This window comes from Anguilla rostrata, chromosome 3, assembly GCF_018555375.3.
Source record: "Anguilla rostrata isolate EN2019 chromosome 3, ASM1855537v3, whole genome shotgun sequence".
In the NCBI taxonomy this organism is placed as follows: domain Eukaryota; kingdom Metazoa; phylum Chordata; class Actinopteri; order Anguilliformes; family Anguillidae; genus Anguilla; species Anguilla rostrata.
The window spans coordinates 25,190,962-25,209,939 of NC_057935.1; the positions used below are offsets into that span (position 1 = coordinate 25,190,962).

Sequence of the window (18,978 nt, forward strand, 5' to 3'; positions counted from 1 at the left end):
AATTTTGATTGCTCAAGATTAATAAGCCTAATATTACAAGTCGGCCTCATTGAAGTTCACAAAGTTTTTTTAATAAAAACTAGATGTTTCTGATAATGTTGTGTTATCTGCCTTTGCCGTGTAGAAAAGAGATTCCTAACGAGGTGTACTTCTGTACGAGGTTGAAAATGCACTGAAATGAGTGTATGAAGTGCTGACCTTTAATTTAAATGAATTTAATGGATAAAAACGCTGTGTTTCTGTGTAATGCGGGTTTTAGGGTTTGGTTTAGTGAAGCTGATCATTAGCTAAGCACATGAAAGTAAGAAGGGGGTGTCTATTGAATTTGCTCAGGCAAATGTCAGTACAGACACCCCTTCTTTCTATAATACGGGCATGTTTTCTATGAGAAACCTTCAATCCAGTTGACAAATCTAATGTACTCTTTGAAGTGCTTGATCTTATAAAGTCCCTGTAGGTTCGATAGGATTCTTTCTTTCATAGTGAAAGGAATTCTTGACTGTGCATTGTACGATGCAGCTTTTTTAAAACATTTAGTGGGAAAAACTAAATGTTCGCTAAGAGGGAGTTGAGTGGCTCTGTAAAGTTTTATGATGTGTTGGCATTTGTGTTGGAATTTCTTAGTGATTTTTGTTTATATTTATTTTTCTTTTTCTCTTGACCCACAGGGGCTTCACAAAGGTCCAGGTTCGCATTCGGCAGGTCCCAATGGCGAATGGCCTTTCTCTTCCACTGGGACTTCCGCCCAGCCTTTCCAGGCAGCTGGAACCAGTATTCAAAATCAGGTCGGACATTCCACCGCGCCTAGCGATTCGTTACCGCAGGGGGCCGCTCTCAATCACCTGTCCTCTCCTCCTCCTCCTCCTCCTCCTCACACTGCTACCTCAGGTGGACAGCAAGGCATTACCTTAACCAAAGAGAGCAGGCCTTCAGGAAACTGCGCCGCTCCGCCGGGGCCTGAGGGCAGCAGGCATTCCGGAGGGACGCCTAACAGCACTGCCGCTGTAGAGGGACTCCCTAATCACGTCCATCGGGCGACGGCAGATGCTCTCGCCAGCCCCAGCCGCGCGGACTGCAGGTCACCAGGTGTACTTAGTTCAGACAATCCTCAGCTCTCCGCCTTGTTGGGCGGGGGGAAAGCCAACAGCGGCGGCGGCGGCGCTGCCAGCGGGACGCCCACCAAGGTCAACAACGTTCACCCGGCCCTGCACGGCCCAAAGACTCACGAGAGCTCGGCGGCCTCCTCGCCCGTCTCAGCCATGTCCACCGCGACGCCGTCCCCCAAGTCCACGGAGCAGGCCGGGCCCCACAGCCCCCAGGCCGGCCCGGGGTCGGGCCCGGGCCCCACGGTCAACGGCACGGGGCCCGAGGACTCTCAGAGCCCCCTGAAGGCGGAGCCGCCCGCCGTCCACGCCCACAAGCCGGGGCCCCTCCCCCTGGCGTCCTGGTCCTCCGTGTCGATCTACCCCAGCTCGGCGGACGTGCTCAAAGCGTGCAGGTGAGACGGCCGCCCCCCCCCCCGGACGGGCCGACTGCGCGTGGGGAGGGAGAGGAGTCGGGTGGCGGGAGGCCACAGGCGGTTTTCACACCTCCAGCAGGAAGCGCCTTCACCCTTCCTCTCCACTCTCGGCACTGTCGCGTTCTGTCTGTGCGCTCGGTACGACACTGAGCCATCAGTATTGGAAAGCCGTGGTGCTTTTGGCTGGGTGTAGTTTGCCGTTTATGCTTCTACCAACGAACCTCCCCAGCCTCAGGGCCACAAGCACAAGCGTGAAACTTCATTGCATTTTGAAAAAAATGGCAAAAAATGTTTCCAAATTACATTTTGAAAGGGGAACCGAATGAGATTTAATTAAATGAATTTCACCGTCCTCTGCATTTTTGGTTTTCGTTTCCAATAGCGGTTCCCTGTAAAATGGAGAGATTGGTTTTAATTTGCTTTCACGGGCCGTTAACCAAAGTAGACTGTTGGGTGGAGCAGTTTTTTTTTAATTTATTCTTCCCTCCACCTGTTTTTTTCCTCCCTTGCCTTCAGGCACTGTAATGATTTGCTTTGTTTGGGGAAGAGAAATGCGGGATGTGAGAATGAGAAGGTTGGTGCTGTGGACCCCTTCCAGGGGTTCAGAGATTTTGCTAGAAACCAGCAAAGAATTGTGCCTTTTCTGGTCCTTTACATTCAGGGTTTTCCAACCTTTTCTGCTCAAAGGCATCCAGAGGCGACCCCCATCATAAGTTAATAAGTTATTCTAAAAAAATAAATCCCAATTCTATATGTAGTCATTGTATATCCAGTCTGGCCCGGGGGTTCACTGCATTGTCTTCAGCATTACAAGGATTTCCAAGGCCTTCAAGGCCCCGCTGTTTAAAACCTAGGCTTTATACTTTAAATGGAAATATAGCACATATGTTTCTTGCTACTGTAAGCACACCACTCTGGGATGAGTGAGATTCACCTTCCCGAGGGCAGGAGTGTTTATGAGAAATCCACCACATTTAGTTAATTCTGTAAGCTGTTGTTCATGTAGGCCTATGTGGTAGTATTTCAAATAAATGCTGCTTGAATGCTCCCATGTAAGTTATAAAGCATATGTGAAATTATTTTGTGCTTGGTTAAACTGGCCTTAGGTTTGATGTTAAAATACAGTTCCCATCAAGTGTTTCTCCAATATCTCATAGACATCATGGACAAAGATCTTGCAATGTGGGAGCTTGAGGCAGTGAAAACATGGGATGCATAACCTCCCCTTCAAAGTGAAGTTGAAAAGATGGGAACACTGTGCTGAATTGCTTGATTGACTGGGGACACATGCACATGTGTAGATGGTTTATTTTGAAATTGTAAAGATAATGACAAGTAGCACAGACAAGGCTGGAGTACACCTATAATATTAAACGGGAATGGTGTCGTGTCCAGGTTTTCCATCAGAAGTGATTTGTGTAAATCTAAGGGATGCCGTCTTGTCAAGCCGGGCATTGCTTATGTTGTGCTCTGGGTGCATATATTCTCTGCAGATGGTAAAAAAAAAAAAGTTTTGCATTAGTGGGTGAATCTTTTCCTTTAAAACTTCTTCTTTGGCATCACCTCTGCATTTTGAGGAGTGAAGGGGACTCCAGATGGCAGTTGGTATAGGGTGTAACGAAATGTCATCCTTACTCTGGTTTTTATTAGTAATGGCTGCTAATGGGAACACACTGTCCCTCTGTGGAAAAAACAAATTTGTCCTTTTCCTTTTATTGCTGCCTGAGCTTAGTTCAGATTTCACCCTTTATTTAACTGAATTCGGTTTTTTACCGAAGTGCAGCTGACAGTCCTCCTCCTGCTTCTCTCCGCTTCCCTCCCCTCAGCTGAGCCCTAGTCTTCCAGTCTTTTTTGATTGTTTGTTCAGTGCACTTGTAATCTGACCTCTTTTTCCTGAAATAGCCTAATTTCCCTTACTCATCACCTGTGCATAATTGGGTTGTTATTATTTCTCTCCTTTTCTTTTTCCTCCTTTTTAAAATCCTGAGTGACACAAGGACCTAAGCCAAGTCTTAACTGAATTCACTGTAATCAGAGCTTCTGTGCTAGTGCCTTCTTTAAAGCCTGTTAGTCAGTGGATTTGTACAACAACAAAAAAAACCCACACAAAGCTATAATTTGTGTTGCTGTCAGGTGCAGTAGTAAAGCAGGGGTTTGTTCAGAAATGGTGATGTTTCTTGACTAGAATGACAGTGCCATTGGCCTGAAATTCCTGCTGCTGGCTGAGCCAATCGCTACACGGTGCATTTAAAAGGTCCCTTTCAACTGTGAAAGCAGTTTGAGATGTGTCCATGTTTCTTGAGACCATCGCATAGAATGACGTTGATGTTTTTGCTTTAAAATGCCATAAAACCCTTCAGATACTCACTGTGTATTCATAATGAGAGTTGAAGCGAAATATGAATGATTAAAAGCAAATGGAAATAATGAAAACGGGTCTGGACCAAGTGCAACAGTGCCACTGGCCTGAAGTTCCTGCTAATGGCTGAGCCAGTCCCTACACTGAGCATACGAAAGGTTACTTTCAAGCAACAAAAGACGAGTGTGGTCAGTTAGTGCAATGAGTGGCAGTAATATTTTTGGTTTCATTTAAAGATTTTTAAAAGATTTAAAGATTTGGCTTAAGTGGCAGTTGGAGCATGAATTTGCTTGGGAACCTTGTTCTTTGAGCCATGTGTTGGGAAAAGTGAGTTTTGAACAAAAGTTGGTTTTTCCATGATTGGTGCGAATATTTGCTCTTGTGTTCTTGGTTTTAAGTGCACTAAACTGAGCCAGGTGCCTTTCTTTCTCTGGCCTTATTATTATAGGTTTGAGTGACTTCTCCTGGCCTGTTATGCATTGGCTCTGCCCACCATGCGGCTAGCATGATCTGTTGTGTTTGTGTGTGCAGTCTGGCCAGGTGTGTTGGGCGGGAGTTGAAAATTTGAACCATTTCTTCAGTTACTTTGTCCTGAAGGTATTATGGGGACCGCTGCTGAACTACCATATGCTGTTTGGATATTGTAGTTTCTTTCCAGCCACTTGTAGTTTTCTTCTGTGGACCCAAGTATTCAATATTTACATTGGTCTGAATGTGTGCCGAGAGCCTGAAGTTTGGAGGGGGGGATTTTCTACCTTTGTAGGCTATATGATGAACTTATTCACTTGGTTACTTTCATTCTGGCTTGAGTGTTCTGAATTATTAGAATGATGCTAATCTCATAAAATTTTGATCTACTTCAAGGGAAATTTGTATGGGGGGGTTCTGGTGATCAGCTTTAGATCTTGGTTGCGATATCACTCTTCTCTGGTGAAGTCATGCCTTTGAAGTCATTTGTCTGCAAAATTGATTGTTCACTTGATTTGTACTTTCTATATCATCTTCAGTCTGCTTTGAAGATGGATCCAAGCCCCTTCCACCCCTCAGTTTGCCCCACAACCCTTCATAGAGCATTCCCGAATGGGCAGCTCTGTTTGCTTTCATATGCTCCTTGTCTGAAGAAACGCCAGAAATATTAATTTGAAGCCGGAAACTTTTATAAATTTAGTTATAGTCAGTCGTAATACTCAGCTCTTAGCACTTACTTCCGAAAGGGTTGATGCATTAGAGTCATCTGTTCCCAGCACTGACATTTGCGTGATTGTTTTTTTTTTTTCAGTGTCCTGTTTTTAGAATTTTGCTGAACCCTACATTGATTTTGGATATCACACATGCGTGACAGTCTGTAACCATCTAGTGACTCCTCCAGCCACTTTTGGCTTCATCCTGTGTGGTCCTACCTCACCCTCTGCAGCAGTGGCACTCTGCATCCTTGTAGTTTCATTCGACCATAAGCATTTCAAGAACCATGTTTTAAAGGGAAACTACATCCTGGTTGTACATCCTTGTTATTGTATTGATAACACCAAAGTTGGAAGGTTAAAAGCTAATGAAATATGTGTCTATATTTTGTGTAGGCTATATTTATATGTATCTATATGTGTATGTTTATGCATTATATAAATCATTTTATAGAATATAGCTACATAAATTACATAAAATGTATGCATGCATGCATATATAGCCTAATCTTGTGTATATTTTCTATATACTATAGAAAATTCCAAATGCGCCTCCTATTTTAGAGTGGGTGTGACTGTCCAGGTGATGCAAATGCATCGTACAGGCACATTTTTACGTGATGGGTCCCGGACAACTAGAATTGGTATGTTGTAGGCTAATTGGCAAGCATGATTTAAAATATTAGCTGTGGACAGATGCATTTGCCATTAGAATGATGATCTGTAACAGGTTTTTTATTTTTGGATTTGATGGTATTCACACAGGTCAGGTAATCATACAAGTGAGACAGAATTCAACCTTTTCACTAAGCTAGCTTCAGTGTTTCCCGCAAGATTTATTAGTGGGTGGGGTGGTGCCCCAGGTATGGGGAGGGGGGCGGGGGTGTGCGGCTGTCCTGGTGAGATTGCGGGGTGGGGCTCTGCTTGTATTTTATCTTTCTTCTCTTAGTCTGGGGCCTTCCAGATGGCTCTCACGTGACCAGTGTAATATGTTGCGCCCATTTCTTTATTTGTTTTTTTTCCCGCTGTGTGTACAGAGTAAGCCTCCTCAATAAAACTCCTTTCTGCAGTCTCTCTCTTCACTGATTGCTTGTGTTGCATGCACAAGTGGCAGTGCACCCCTACGACAGTGGTCATAACTATTTTGTAAATGCCGTTATATCATTCAGCTTCATCAGTGCAAGCACTTCAAAATAAGAGTGGAAAATAAGGAAGGATTAAATAAGGAGAAATGGGAGTAACATACTAAACAGGTCACGTGAGGGCCGTCTGCAAGGCACCAAACTAAGAGAAGAAAGTAAAAGTGGCTAAAATAGCATTATTTAAATGCTGCTCTGTGATCTGTATATTTAGGATTTTCATTATCTAATGAAGATTGTCCCAAAAGCCAACCCGAGTTCTAAGGACTGTTCACTACAATGGACAGTTACACAACAAATGCCGAAATCCAAACAAGCAGTCAAAATCTGCATACATTAACCAAAGTAAGGTTTATTACAAACATTAATACAAAAAATAGAACGCATTACCATGTGGAGGTTAACAGGATGGTTCAGGCAGAAAATAGAGGTAGGCTACTCCTTATCTGAAAGAAAAAGCGGTCCTGAAACCTCACTACTGGGGCAAAGTAAAAGGAGTGAGTCTTCCGGCAAATTTCCTTCCTACTCTGGCCTGTCTAAAAACAAGTTAGAAAAACTGCCTGTCCACCTGCAACACAAAACATAAGCAGAAAACAAAATGTAGTAGCTGCAGATAGTCAAAAACGCAAGAAAGCAAAGGGAGTCTTAAAAGCAGTCTGTGTCAAATGGAATCTCTGAAAGCTATCTGCAACTGAGGTGTCTTCTGGCTTTATCTACTTGACTGTCAGGTGGACACAGGTGCGCATCGTCAGGCCCTAATCAGCTTCACCTGCAGGATTAAGACAGGCATGCAGACTCCACAAAGCAAGGGAATGGAACAAAGATCGCTTACTTATGAATTATTTTCTCTCTTTCTTGTTTTATAAAGCCATGGTTTGTAGTGACGGTCCTTAACCCATTTAGACCACCCTCTAAAAAACATTCTAAAATCTAAGGCATTTTTGTTAACAACCTCCTAAAACCTGAGGGTTTTCTGAAAAACTTGACAGATTTGTCAACGTTCACTAAAACCTTTATTTCTCAGCCTCTGTAGCAGATAGAAACATGAATTAAAAACCATTTGAGAGCTTAAACCTTTGGCTTTAATTGGAAAATATTGCCTTTGCCCTAATGTTCATTAACATAAAAAAAGCAATAAAACTGAGAATGTTGACACATGCTTGTTTCTAGCTTTATTTTCAATAAAACAAACTGGCAGTGGTACTGCAGTAACTATATCACAGTTTGTTCACACTCTTGTAACAGAAACGGGCTCACTGTTGTGTTCACTGTTAACTTTGGGCACACTGCATTTTCTGTCTGTAGTGTCAGTACTTGGATGATTCCATTCAAGCTTTTAGAAAATACAAAGGTACACTTCCCAACGTGTATTTGCGAATCACGATGCATTTAATCGGTCACGTGTCTTGAAAACGATGACAGCATCTAAAACGCGCTCACTTAGCATACGGCTCTAAAGGGAGAAGCATGCAAACGTCGCACCCATCTTAAACGGATATACACGCAAATGTTGTATCCGGTCTTAATGGGTTAAGCTAAGCCAGGTTCTATACTGACTCAGTGTTTTGAATGCTTGGCTGTACCTCCATCATCCGCTTTCTCTGACAGACGACTTCCACTGTCACCGTTCTCCCCGATCTTGTTTGCTTTTGTGTGGAAGAAAGATGGGATCTTTACCTGGCCCTTTTTGTGGTGGCAAGCTCCTTTTGTTAGCTGAAAATGACATTAAATCTCAAATCTACTGTTTGCCAACCAGCCAATCGTTGTGAGATAACCACCAATCAAAGCGCTGTAATTTCATCCTTGAGTTGGTTACTAACCGAGGGGAGTCCACACACTCCACAAATTTGTTGAATCATCAACGATTTCTAAAGAGTGATCATATATCACACACTGATACGGAAATACATTTTCTACTGATTTTCATGTCAGTAAATTAGTTTTAAAACAATGACGTTGCCGTATTATATCTTTTATATTTTTAGGTGGGGCAGCCCACCTCACCTGGTGTATCAAAGGGGAAATCCTGACCTGTTCTGTCTCCTGCTGTTTCAAAAAACAGGAAAGTAAATGCATGTAAGAAAGTGAGCCTACCTTACCGTAATCATCACTCATCCCTTGTCATATACTGAAGTTTATAAAGTTAGCAGCTGTACACAAATATTAAACTGTAGCAGGGCATTAGCTGTTATGAATACTGTTTTATTTGCATGTTACTTAGCAAACATCAACTAGCTTCTATGGTGAGTACAGCACAGTCGGCAAAACTGTGCCTTGCCTTGGACTGTATACTGTACGTCTTGGTTATGCTCTTGATCTGCTTCCTTGGCATTTTTGGAGTGTCTGTCGGCCACTTGGTCGGACAGCCATTACTGGCACTGTGATGTATGAATAGTGAAATACTGGATAGTCCTTGGTTCCGTGAATATGCAAAGCCACTGGAGCTAGAAGGTTAACATGGGGGCAACGTAGCTCAGGAGGTAAGAGCGGTTGTCTGGCAGTTGGAGGGTTGCTGGTTTGATCCCCCGCCCTGGGCGTGTCGAAGTGTCCCTGAGCAAGACGCCTAACTCCTAATTTCTCCCAACGAGCTGATTGGCGTTTTGCATGGCAGCCTTTCACTGTTGGTTTGTGAGTGTGTGTGTGAATGGGTGAATGAGAGGCATCAATTGTAAAGTGCTTTGAATAAAAGCGCTATATAAATGCAGTCCATTTACCATTTAACTTGGCAATGTTCGATGTTCTGTGTGTGAAAGCAGATTGATGAGATATGAGTGTTTATTGAGACCATCTCATGGAACGACTTGATATTTTTGCTTTAAAATACCATAAAATCCTTGTTAAAAAAATACTCAATGTGAATCCATAAAAAGAGTTGGAGCCAAAGTATAAATGATCGAAAGCAAATAGAAAAAATGGCTGCAAGGACCTGGACCTTGGTTCTTGCAGGACCAGCTGATCACATGGTCAACATTATCCTCTGTCATTGGCTGGGCCAGGCCATCTGTCTCAGCTGGAAGTGATGAACTGTGAAGAATTCTCCCTCCCAACACTTGGTCAAGAATGAATTTTTAAAATGTGTTTCCTGCTGTGCCGTTGTCCTACAAATTAGTCATGCAAAAACCATTGCATGGCGTGGGCGTTGCTAGACCCCTTTTACTGGGGAACGTGCCCCAGTATCGATCTGCTGTGCCCCAGTAAAATCTCACGTTCCAGTTTTAACAAGCTCCTATATTTGGCAGTGGATTAATTTAGATTGATAATAACGGGAAAAGAATGGATTTTTTTCTAATCCACAATGTCAAAGAAATGCAGTTTAACCCAAAATACAACCTGAGGTGCGCACCTCGCAGTCCGGGTCCGCACACCGCGGCCTGCACATTACTGTCCGTGCACGGCGGTGTGCATGTCGTAGCCGGTGCACCGGTGCACACACACAGCAAGCCGTGTGTCCGGTTCTGTTGTTGTTATTTGCATATGCAGGGTATGACTTTTACGCCTAAAAAAAACATGTTGAGAATGTTCATAATGTATGTTGAAATAAATATTTTCATAAAGATTAATATCGTTACATTTTTACCTTTACCAGTAGTAGTAGTTTCAGTTTCAGCCGCAGCAGTATGGCAGTGGCAGTAACAGTGGGCTAAGCAAGGGCAGTTCATAGAGCACGTTTCATACACGCAGCAGGCATTCAAGAAAAAAATTGTGTGATTTGAGTAATGGGGGGCCTGTGTCCCAGTAGAGCTTTATGTCTACCAACACCCCTGTTGGGTGGTAATTATTTCGCTTATATTTGCAGTACATAAGAACTGTTATTATCAGTTGCTTTTAAAAAAAATGTCTTTTCCTTCTTTTATTTCAGAAATCTGGGCAAGAATGGTCTGTCTAACAGTAGCATCTTTTTGGACAAGTGTCCCCCTCCGCGACTCCCTGCCCCCCCCTTCCCCACACTGCCAAAGGACAAGTTGAACCCCCCCACCCCCAGCATTTATGTGAGTATACCGCTGCCTAGCTGCTGCACACAGCTTTGTTCTTATGGCACTGTGTGCGTGCTTGCGTGCCAGAGAGAGCGTGAGCACGTACACAAGTAGCCGAGGAGCTAAAAGAAGTTGTAGTGGGGTAAAATAGAATAAGAATCTATTTGGAATAGCTACTATTGAATTTACTGTTCTGGATGTGTGTTGAATGATTTTTTCTTTTTAAATTTTGGATCATTGCAGCTGGAGAACAAGAGAGACGCTTTCTTTCCACCTCTGCACCAGTTCTGCACAAACCCGGCCAACCCTGTCACAGTGATCCGGGGACTGGCAGGAGCACTCAAACTGGGTGAGCCTCTCCCCCTCACTCTTACAGCCAGTGCCTTGGCTGGGTTTTTCCTGGCTCTAAACAGGGCTTAGATGGTGACTGTGTGTGACAGCGACTTAGTGCCGCCATCACCTCAATGCATTGTCTCCTTATCTTTAGGTACATTTAGAATATAAGGTTATTGGTCTTCAAGAGACCACCACAGTGCATTGAGATGTAGGCTATAACAAATTAAATCCGTGACAAAAATAAAAACTATTATTATATTATTGTAACTATTTAAATATTTATTGAACGGTTACATATTGTAAGTTCCATAATTGGGGTGGGGGAGGGGGGGGAAGAGAGATATAGTCTTTTAAGAAGCATATAAGGATATACTGTAAGGGGGTCATTCTACAAGAATAGTAGTATTTGGAAATGTAAAGTGTCATGAAATGACTTTCATTTTTGTCATTCAAAATGTAGGGTAACAATATCACTGAACCACACACAAAGGCCAGCTTACTGTATGTAAATTATTTTATACGTTCACTCAAAGAATGCTTGCACCATCCTTTTTGTCACTAGTGTGGGCGAAAACAGTGTAGGTTAATACAGTAGAATCCACTTAATTGCATAACAGATTGTCGCATAATTTGGGTATTTGCATCGATTTGCCGAACCCTGAACCATCTCTCGTTCATTCCGTTGTAAAGATATATTGCATATTTGCATAAACCGTTATCGCATATTTTAGATATTCTCATGAAATGATGTCCTGTTACATTGTATAATGATCTATGAATATACATTGAAAGCCAGCAGATGTGGCATAAATATACCAGCAATTGTGTAATAAAGATACAAAACTGCGTGCAAAATTTTAGGAAGGTGTGAGGTTTCTGTTTAAAATCACGTCGGTAGCTGAGTGGCACGTGGGGTTGTGGGCACTGTCTGTTTTATTCTTTTATGCAGTTAATCAGATTCTGCTGTAGTTAATTTAGCATGTCTGAGATTGCACGTAAACTTGAAAGAAGTCAAAACCTAAAAAACTTTAAATCCAGTATCATTCAGGACTGAATTGTACCAATACATTCAGGGGCCATTTCTAACCCCCACAATGCAGGAAGAACCCTGCTTAGGGAAATCAGTCTGGGTTTTGGTAAACTCTTCACATTCTTCAGAAATGCTACCATATGTACTGCCTACTCCACTGAAGACACGTTTTAGAGGCCTGGTATAACCTTTGGGTGTGTGTGCGCGAGTGTGTGCCTGTGAAGTTTTTTCGTTTTATTTTGCGTGTGCAAGTGTGTGCTTGTGTGATATTTTTGTGTGTGTGTGAGAAGGTGTGTGCTTATGTGTTTTTTTGTGTGTGCGTGCGAGTGTGTGCTTATTCGGTTTTTGTGTGCATGCAAATTGGTGTCAGGATAAACTTGACATATGTGACAACAGCACCACCTGCAAGCAGATGAAGTCATTGCATATCACATCATTCAGCATCCTGTTTGTACTGGTACCTAGGTCTCTAAACTCACTCGAGCAGTTCTGTTCCAAGCCCTGCTTGCTTTCGGTTAATTTCTAATTTGTTCTTTTAGCACTAATAAAAAATATATATTTTTCCTAATTTCGATATTATTGAAAATGATTTTTCCATTTTTACTGCTCATAGAATTGTCTTGATTCTTGATGATGGTTGCTTGGTTCCACTATTTTGTGCAATGATAAAAATAAAAAAAATCCGAAGTTAATTGGCTACAGAGTATCACAGGCTTTGACATGAAAGAGATATTTAAAAAAGCCTTTGTAAGTAATTTTAATGCCCTGAACCTGAAACCTCTTGTGGTATTAGCCTCACATTTGTTTCTTTTTAAGCTGCTCTATAAAGCCCTGTTTTGATGGGGATAAGTTTCCGCGACAGTGTCTGTAAAGTAATTGCTATCACAGGACATCTGTAATTTAAATTTGTAATTCCTATTATGGTCAGTTTGCATGGGATTGCTATAACGAGGGGTTAGTTTTACTGGGCACATTTAACAGTAGGTAAAAGATGCTAGAATCTTTACTGGTGTATGACTGTGCAGTCAGTTAGTTACTGACCTGGCAGATTCAGACGGGACTAAAATAATGTGTGTATGCATGAAGGTACAGGCAACCAGCCGAGACTATTTTAAGTCATCAGTGTCACAATCAGTGGCAGCGAGCTAGTCGGCACGTGAACCTATAAATACTACGACACTTTACATTTCGATGGTTAGTGGAAAAGCAAAATAGACGGTGACACGCTTTAGTAGTAATTGGCTTTGAGGATGTGGTATTTGATAAATGTAATAAATGCATTAAATGTGCGTTATGTGTTTAATCCATGTTTCCTCTTCTGCAGATTTGGGGCTGTTCTCCACCAAGACCCTGGTGGAGGCCAACCCGGACCACCTGGTGGAGGTGCGGACCCAGATGTCCCAGCCCACGGACGAGAACTGGGACCCGTCAGGGACCAGGAAGATGTGGCGCTGCGAGAGCAGCCGCTCGCACACCACCATCGCCAAATACGCGCAGTACCAGGCGTCCTCCTTCCAGGAGTCGCTGCGGGTCAGTAGGGCCCCTTCGCACATCGCAGGCACTTAGCCGGACGCCCTTATCCAGGGCGACTTACGCACACCTCTGCTCACGAGGAGCCGGCTCGGGGATCCGCCTCCTTCTGTGTGGTCTCGGTAGTCAAAGCCAACCGACAGGCCTCAGAATAGTTTTTTTTATTATTTTTTTTTTTTAGGCGGGCTTTGCGGCAGAGGCGTCGTTTTTGGAGTTGTGCTTGTTTCGGTTTTGAGGGATTTGGAATGGGTGATGGTTTTTGCAAGCGAGTTTGGTTTGCAGAACAATTGCATAAAGTCACGATGAGCAACTGCATTGTCTACACAGTTCCAAACATTTACAAGAAGTGTAGATATGAAAAATCCTTTGGAACAAAATTATTTTGCTTTAAAATAGCAATGTTTAACCATTTATGGGGACAAATTAGGTGTATTTAAATGACCATATTTGTATTTATTCAAATTTGAGAGAATTCAGTTTATTATTATAAGAAGGGGTCTGAATGTAATTTAAGTGGTGTGGTGTAGCCAAGCATGGGTCCTAATAGCGTTGTGGGGAGTTGGGGGGGGTGAGAACCCCTCCCCTACCACAACCTTCACAGTTTCCTGTCTCAACACAAACCCTGTTCTGTCGAATGGCGTGCGCTGTCAGAGCTGCAACCAGAAAGATGTGACAGTCTGCCCTGCTATTAACGTTCAGGCTGCATTTAAGATGTGTGTTCACAGCTGTTTGTCACCTCCAAACTGCAAGAAAACTTTGTTTTTAGATTTCAAATGGACTGTATTTTGTGCAGAGTAATGCTGCCTAGAACCCTCTGAGGCCCTATTAAAAAAGTCAGCTTTGTGACATTAGTAGAAGTAGAGGGTATTTTACTGAACTTTTGGCAGTGTAACCTCGGTTATAAAAATAAAGGTGGCAGTGAACCTGATTCGATGTAGCTTTCCCTTGTTTGTTTCAGGAGGAGAATGAAAAGAAGGGGCAGAAAGAGCACTCGGATAATGAATCCACATCCCCAGAGAAGTAAGTTTCTGTTCACTAGATAAGGAAGCGAACATTACCATTAGAACACTTATGACCCCTGCTTCCAACTGACTACAATACCCACAATGCCCTGCTTTCTTCCTGTAGTGTTGCCCGAAGAAGGAGAGGTCCATTTAAACACATCAAGTTTGGAACGAACATAGACCTATCAGACGAGAGGAAGTAAGTGACTGCTTGGTCTGGTTTTTGGCTACAAAATGAAACTCATGGGTTGAAATTCACTTTATTTGGACAACCCCCATGGAACATTATGACTAGTTTTCATTGAATTTCTTTTCATTTCCTGAATTGCCCAAATTAAAGTGGAATTGACTCTGGTCTTGGGTTAATTAGATATCTATGGTCTTTATTGTGGTTGTGCTAATGGGGTGTTCAGAGACCACAAAACATGACTTCTATTGAGTCATTTTCTAAAGAAACGCCTTGTATGCACATAGACCAGTGTTTTTCAAACTCAGCTGCCCGTGTATGCTGGTTTTTGTTGCATATAGCATTTGATCAATTAATAATAGCAATCGATAATCATCTATTTAGGTTGTTGGAAGCATGTTAGGTTGATCGCAATTTTATATTTTAACACAATACCGGTTTGGCTTGTTTGAACCTTTCATTTAGTCACAAACGGTTGTGTGAGTGGCCAGGTGTCTGGGTTTTTACATTAGGCACCCCTCTAATTTCACATGTCGGCCTGTGTGGCTCTGCGTGGTGTGTAGAAGAGGGGAAACAGCCTGTGCTCACATTGCAGCTCAGTGTGGAGTGTAGAAGAGGGAAACGCAGCCTGTGTTAACTGTGTGGCTCTGCGTGGTGTGTACGAGAGGGAAAAGCAGCCTGTGCTCACAGTGCAGCTCTGTGGAGTGTAGAAAAGGGAAACGCAGCCTGTGTTAACTGTGTGGCCCTGTGTGGTGTGTAGAAGAGGGAAACAGCCTGTGTTGACTGTGTGGCTCTGCGTGGAGTGTAGAAGAGGGAAACACCGCCTGTGTTAACTGTGTGGCTCTGCGTGGTGTGTAGAAGAGGGAAACAGCCTGTGCTCACGGTGCGGTTCTGTGTGGAGTGTAGAAGAGGGAAACGCAGCCTGTGTTAACTGTGTGGCTCTGTGTGGTGTGTAGAAGAAGGGAAACAGCCTGGGCTCACATTGCAGCTCAGTGTGGAGTGTAGAAGAGATAAACGCAGCCTGTGTTAACTGTGCAGCTCTGTGGAGTGTGTAGAAGAGGGCAACAGCCTGTGCTCACATTGCAGCTCAGTGTGGAGTGTAGAAGAGAGAAACGCAGCCTGTGTTGAGTGTAGAAAAGGGAAACGCAGCCTGTGTTGACTGTGTGGCTCTTTGTGGAGTGTAGAAGAGGGAAACACAGCCTGTGTTGACTGTGTGGCTCTGTGTGGAGTGTAGAAGAGGGAAACACAGCCTGTGTTGACTGTGTGGCTCTTTGTGGAGTGTAGAAGAGGGAAACACCGCCTGTGTTAACTGTGTGGCTCTGTGTGGTGTGTAGAAGAGGGAAACAGCCTGTGCTCACGGTGCGGTTCTGTGTGGAGTGTAGAAGAGGGAAACGCAGCGTGTGTTAACTGTGTGGCTCTGTGTGGTGTGTAGAAGAGGGAAAGGCAGCCTGTGCTCACGGTGCAGCTGTGTGTGGTGTGTAGAAGAGGGAAACAGCCTGTGTTCATGGTGCAGCTGTGTGTGGTGTGTAGAAGTGGGAAACACAGCCTGTGTTCATGGTGCAGCTGTGTGTGGTGTGTAGAAGAGGGAAACAGCCTGTGTTCTTGGTGCAGCTGTGTGTGGTGTGTAGAAGTGGGAAACAGCCTGTGTTCACGGTGCAGCTGTGTGTGGTGTGTAGAAGTGGGAAACAGCCTGTGTTCATGGTGCAGCTGTGTGTGGTGTGTAGAAGAGGGAAACACAGCCTGTGTTCACGGTGCAGCTGTGTGTGGTGTGTAGAAGTGGGAAACACAGCCTGTGTTCATGGTGCAGCTGTGTGTGGTGTGTAGAAGTGGGAAACACAGCCTGTGTTCACGGTGCAGCTGTGTGTGGTGTGTAGAAGTGGGAAACACAGCCTGTGTTCATGGTGCAGCTGTGTGTGGTGTGTAGAAGTGGGAAACAGCCTGTGTTCACGGTGCAGCTGTGTGTGGTGTGTAAAAGAGGGAAACACAGCCTGTGTTCACGGTGTAGCTGTGTGTGGTGTGTAAAAGAGGGAAACACAGCCTGTGTTCACGGTGTAGCTGTGTGTGGTGTGTAGAAGTGGGAAACACAGCCTGTGTTCATGGTGCAGCTGTGTGTGGTGTGTAGAAGTGGGAAACACAGCCTGTGCTGACGGTGCGATTCTCTCTGGCGTCTCTCTCAGATGGAAGCTGCAGTTGCATGAGCTGAGTAAGCTCCCAGCCTTCGCTCGGGTGGTGTCTGCTGGGAACCTGCTGAGTCACGTGGGTCACACCATCCTGGGGATGAACACTGTGCAGCTCTACATGAAGGTGCCCGGCAGCAGAACACCAGGTCTGTACAGCTGCAGCACACCTGCAGGTGGAACCATGCACCTGCACGCACATACACATGCACCCACCCGTGCACTCATGCAGACAGACACATGCAGACTGACACATACCCCGAAACACACATGCATGCACGAGCACACACAAAAACATACCTGCATATATTTATGCAAACACGCAGTGAAATGCATTCACAACCACACAGAGGTATTGTTCTTGCAAAAATCCATTAAATGCATTAGCACACATTTACTTACCCATGCACACACTCACTATTGTCCACCGTCATGTTTTTTTAAAAATATATATATATATTTTTTCTTTTTTTCAATACACAGAGAAAAATCAAATGGAGCAAACAAAGAGTCTTCAAATACAACATACATTGTTTTGGATGCACTGAAAGTTTACGAAAGCTTTTTCCCCCCATTTCTGTTCAGACGTCGCTGCCTTCTTTCATTATCAAAGCTAATCTATTTGTCTTCAATTCTTTTGCTAGGCCACCAAGAAAACAACAACTTCTGCTCGGTTAACATCAACATCGGACCAGGGGACTGTGAATGGTTTGCCGTGCCAGAGCTGTACTGGGGCGTCATGAATGATTTCTGTGAAAAGTATGATCGCTTTATCGCAATAAAATTACACTATTTATAGCCATGATAGTGCTCACTTTAAATGTTTGTCACGTTCATCTAACATTCTCCATCAGTATTTTATTCATATCTTGAGTTTGTATTTGTTCATGGTACTAAAGGCATAGTATAGTATAGCTTAGTATAGTATATAGTATAGTAGTTACATTCTTACGCCTGGGGTCAGCTCTTGGACATTAACCTGCGGTGACATTTCTTCAGGAATAATATCAATTTCCTGATGGGTTCGTGGTGGCCCAACCTGGAGGACCTGTACGAGGCCAACGTGCCCGTTTACCGGTTCATCCAGCGGCCGGGGGACCTGGTGTGGATCAACACGGGCACGGTGCACTGGGTGCAGGCCATCGGCTGGTGCAACAACATCGCCTGGAACGTGGGCCCGCTAACAGGTGAGCGCCGAAGCAGGGCGCCCCCTGCTGGCCATTTCATTCAGCTCGCCTGGTCTTTTCGGTAGGCAGCAGGGACCCACACATGGGCGCCGGGGACAGCGTTGCGTCCTGGTTAGAGAATTCGGTTTGTAATAATCCAGAAGCTACTGGTTCTATGCCTAAGTCTGAAACGTGGTGCGTGCACTTCTACTGCACACTTGAGCAAGGTATTTAAGCTGAATAATTTATTTAAACAATTCAGCTTTAGAAATGGATTTCATTAAAAAAGGGCGTCAGGTATTAAAAGTCACTCTGGATAATACTGTCCCCTAAAGTGGTGAAATGTATTTATAATGTAATGTAAATGCAGCCTGTTGATTGGTCAGTTTCAGTGACACAGGCCACTGAAATAGGTGCCGTCAATTACACTAAAAGTACAGATCGATTGAGGATATAAAAAGGAAGAACTAAACGGTGATAGTTTGTTCTCATTTTCTCATTCAGTATATCCTGATTAAAACAGAGATGAAAAACTACTCTGACACATGATAAACTAAATATAACTAAGTACTGGAAAATTTAAACAGGTGGCAAATGGAAGCAAACCCTGATGAAGGTACTCAGTTTTGGAAATTTAAGGTGGGGAAACTGCCCACCAATCGTATTATGAACGGTCCCGTTTTTCTTTAAATCTAACCCGGGATGCTGCCCCTTCCATCAGCTCACCAGTACAAACTGGCGGTGGAGCGGTACGAGTGGAACAAGCTGCAGAATGTCAAATCCATCGTGCCCATGATCCACCTCTCATGGAACATGGCCAGGAACATCAAGGTTTCCGACCACAAGCTCTTTGAAATGATCAAGTAAGTTGTGCTTGAAATATAGCTCTGGCTAAAATCTTTATTAAGTACCTGTTTATCCATAGAGGCAGCATTTAACCTGCAGCAATATATTGATCAGCATTTTTCTATTTAATATTGTTCTTGTTGGTAACTGATTTAATTGTGTTGGATACAAATGGATTGTGGTTGGCAACAGTGCAGCCTGCAGTCAAAAGAACACAAAGGAGTTCTTGTTTTTTGGTTAAGAAGTTGCCATCTTTCTTCCTTTCCTTTCCCCCCTCCCTCTCTCCCTCTCCCTTCTTCCTTTTACTCATTCCTCTCTCCGCCTTCTCTCCTCCCCTCCCCTCTCTGCAGGTTCTGCTTGTTGAGGACCCTGAAGCAGTTCCAGATGCTGAAGGAGGCTCTCCTGGGCGTGGGCAAGGAGGTGGTCTGGCACGGGAGGGCCAAAGATGAGCCCGCTCACTACTGCAGCATCTGCGAGGTGAGTCCTGCCCCGCCCGCCAGGCACCACGAGAAGCACCTTCTGAGCCCATG

The 18,978-nt window shown here is 43.9% G+C and overlaps 1 protein-coding gene across 5 annotated transcripts in view; it reads left to right on the forward strand.

Annotated features, from left to right (window-relative positions):
- The window catches only part of LOC135250544 (lysine-specific demethylase 6A-like), an 87,033-nt gene that overhangs the window by 62,668 nt on the left and 5,387 nt on the right, over window positions 1-18,978 (forward strand). For all 5 annotated transcript variants that reach the window (XM_064326924.1, XM_064326925.1, XM_064326926.1 and 2 more), the window contains 11 exons: window positions 669-1,498; window positions 10,058-10,187; window positions 10,416-10,521; window positions 12,863-13,068; window positions 14,027-14,088; window positions 14,197-14,271; window positions 16,437-16,585; window positions 17,081-17,195; window positions 17,436-17,623; window positions 18,324-18,465; window positions 18,799-18,925. In XM_064326924.1, the coding sequence (XP_064182994.1) occupies window positions 669-1,498; window positions 10,058-10,187; window positions 10,416-10,521; window positions 12,863-13,068; window positions 14,027-14,088; window positions 14,197-14,271; window positions 16,437-16,585; window positions 17,081-17,195; window positions 17,436-17,623; window positions 18,324-18,465; window positions 18,799-18,925 (2,130 nt within the window). The remainder of the gene's footprint in view (window positions 1-668; window positions 1,499-10,057; window positions 10,188-10,415; window positions 10,522-12,862; window positions 13,069-14,026; window positions 14,089-14,196; window positions 14,272-16,436; window positions 16,586-17,080; window positions 17,196-17,435; window positions 17,624-18,323; window positions 18,466-18,798; window positions 18,926-18,978) is intronic.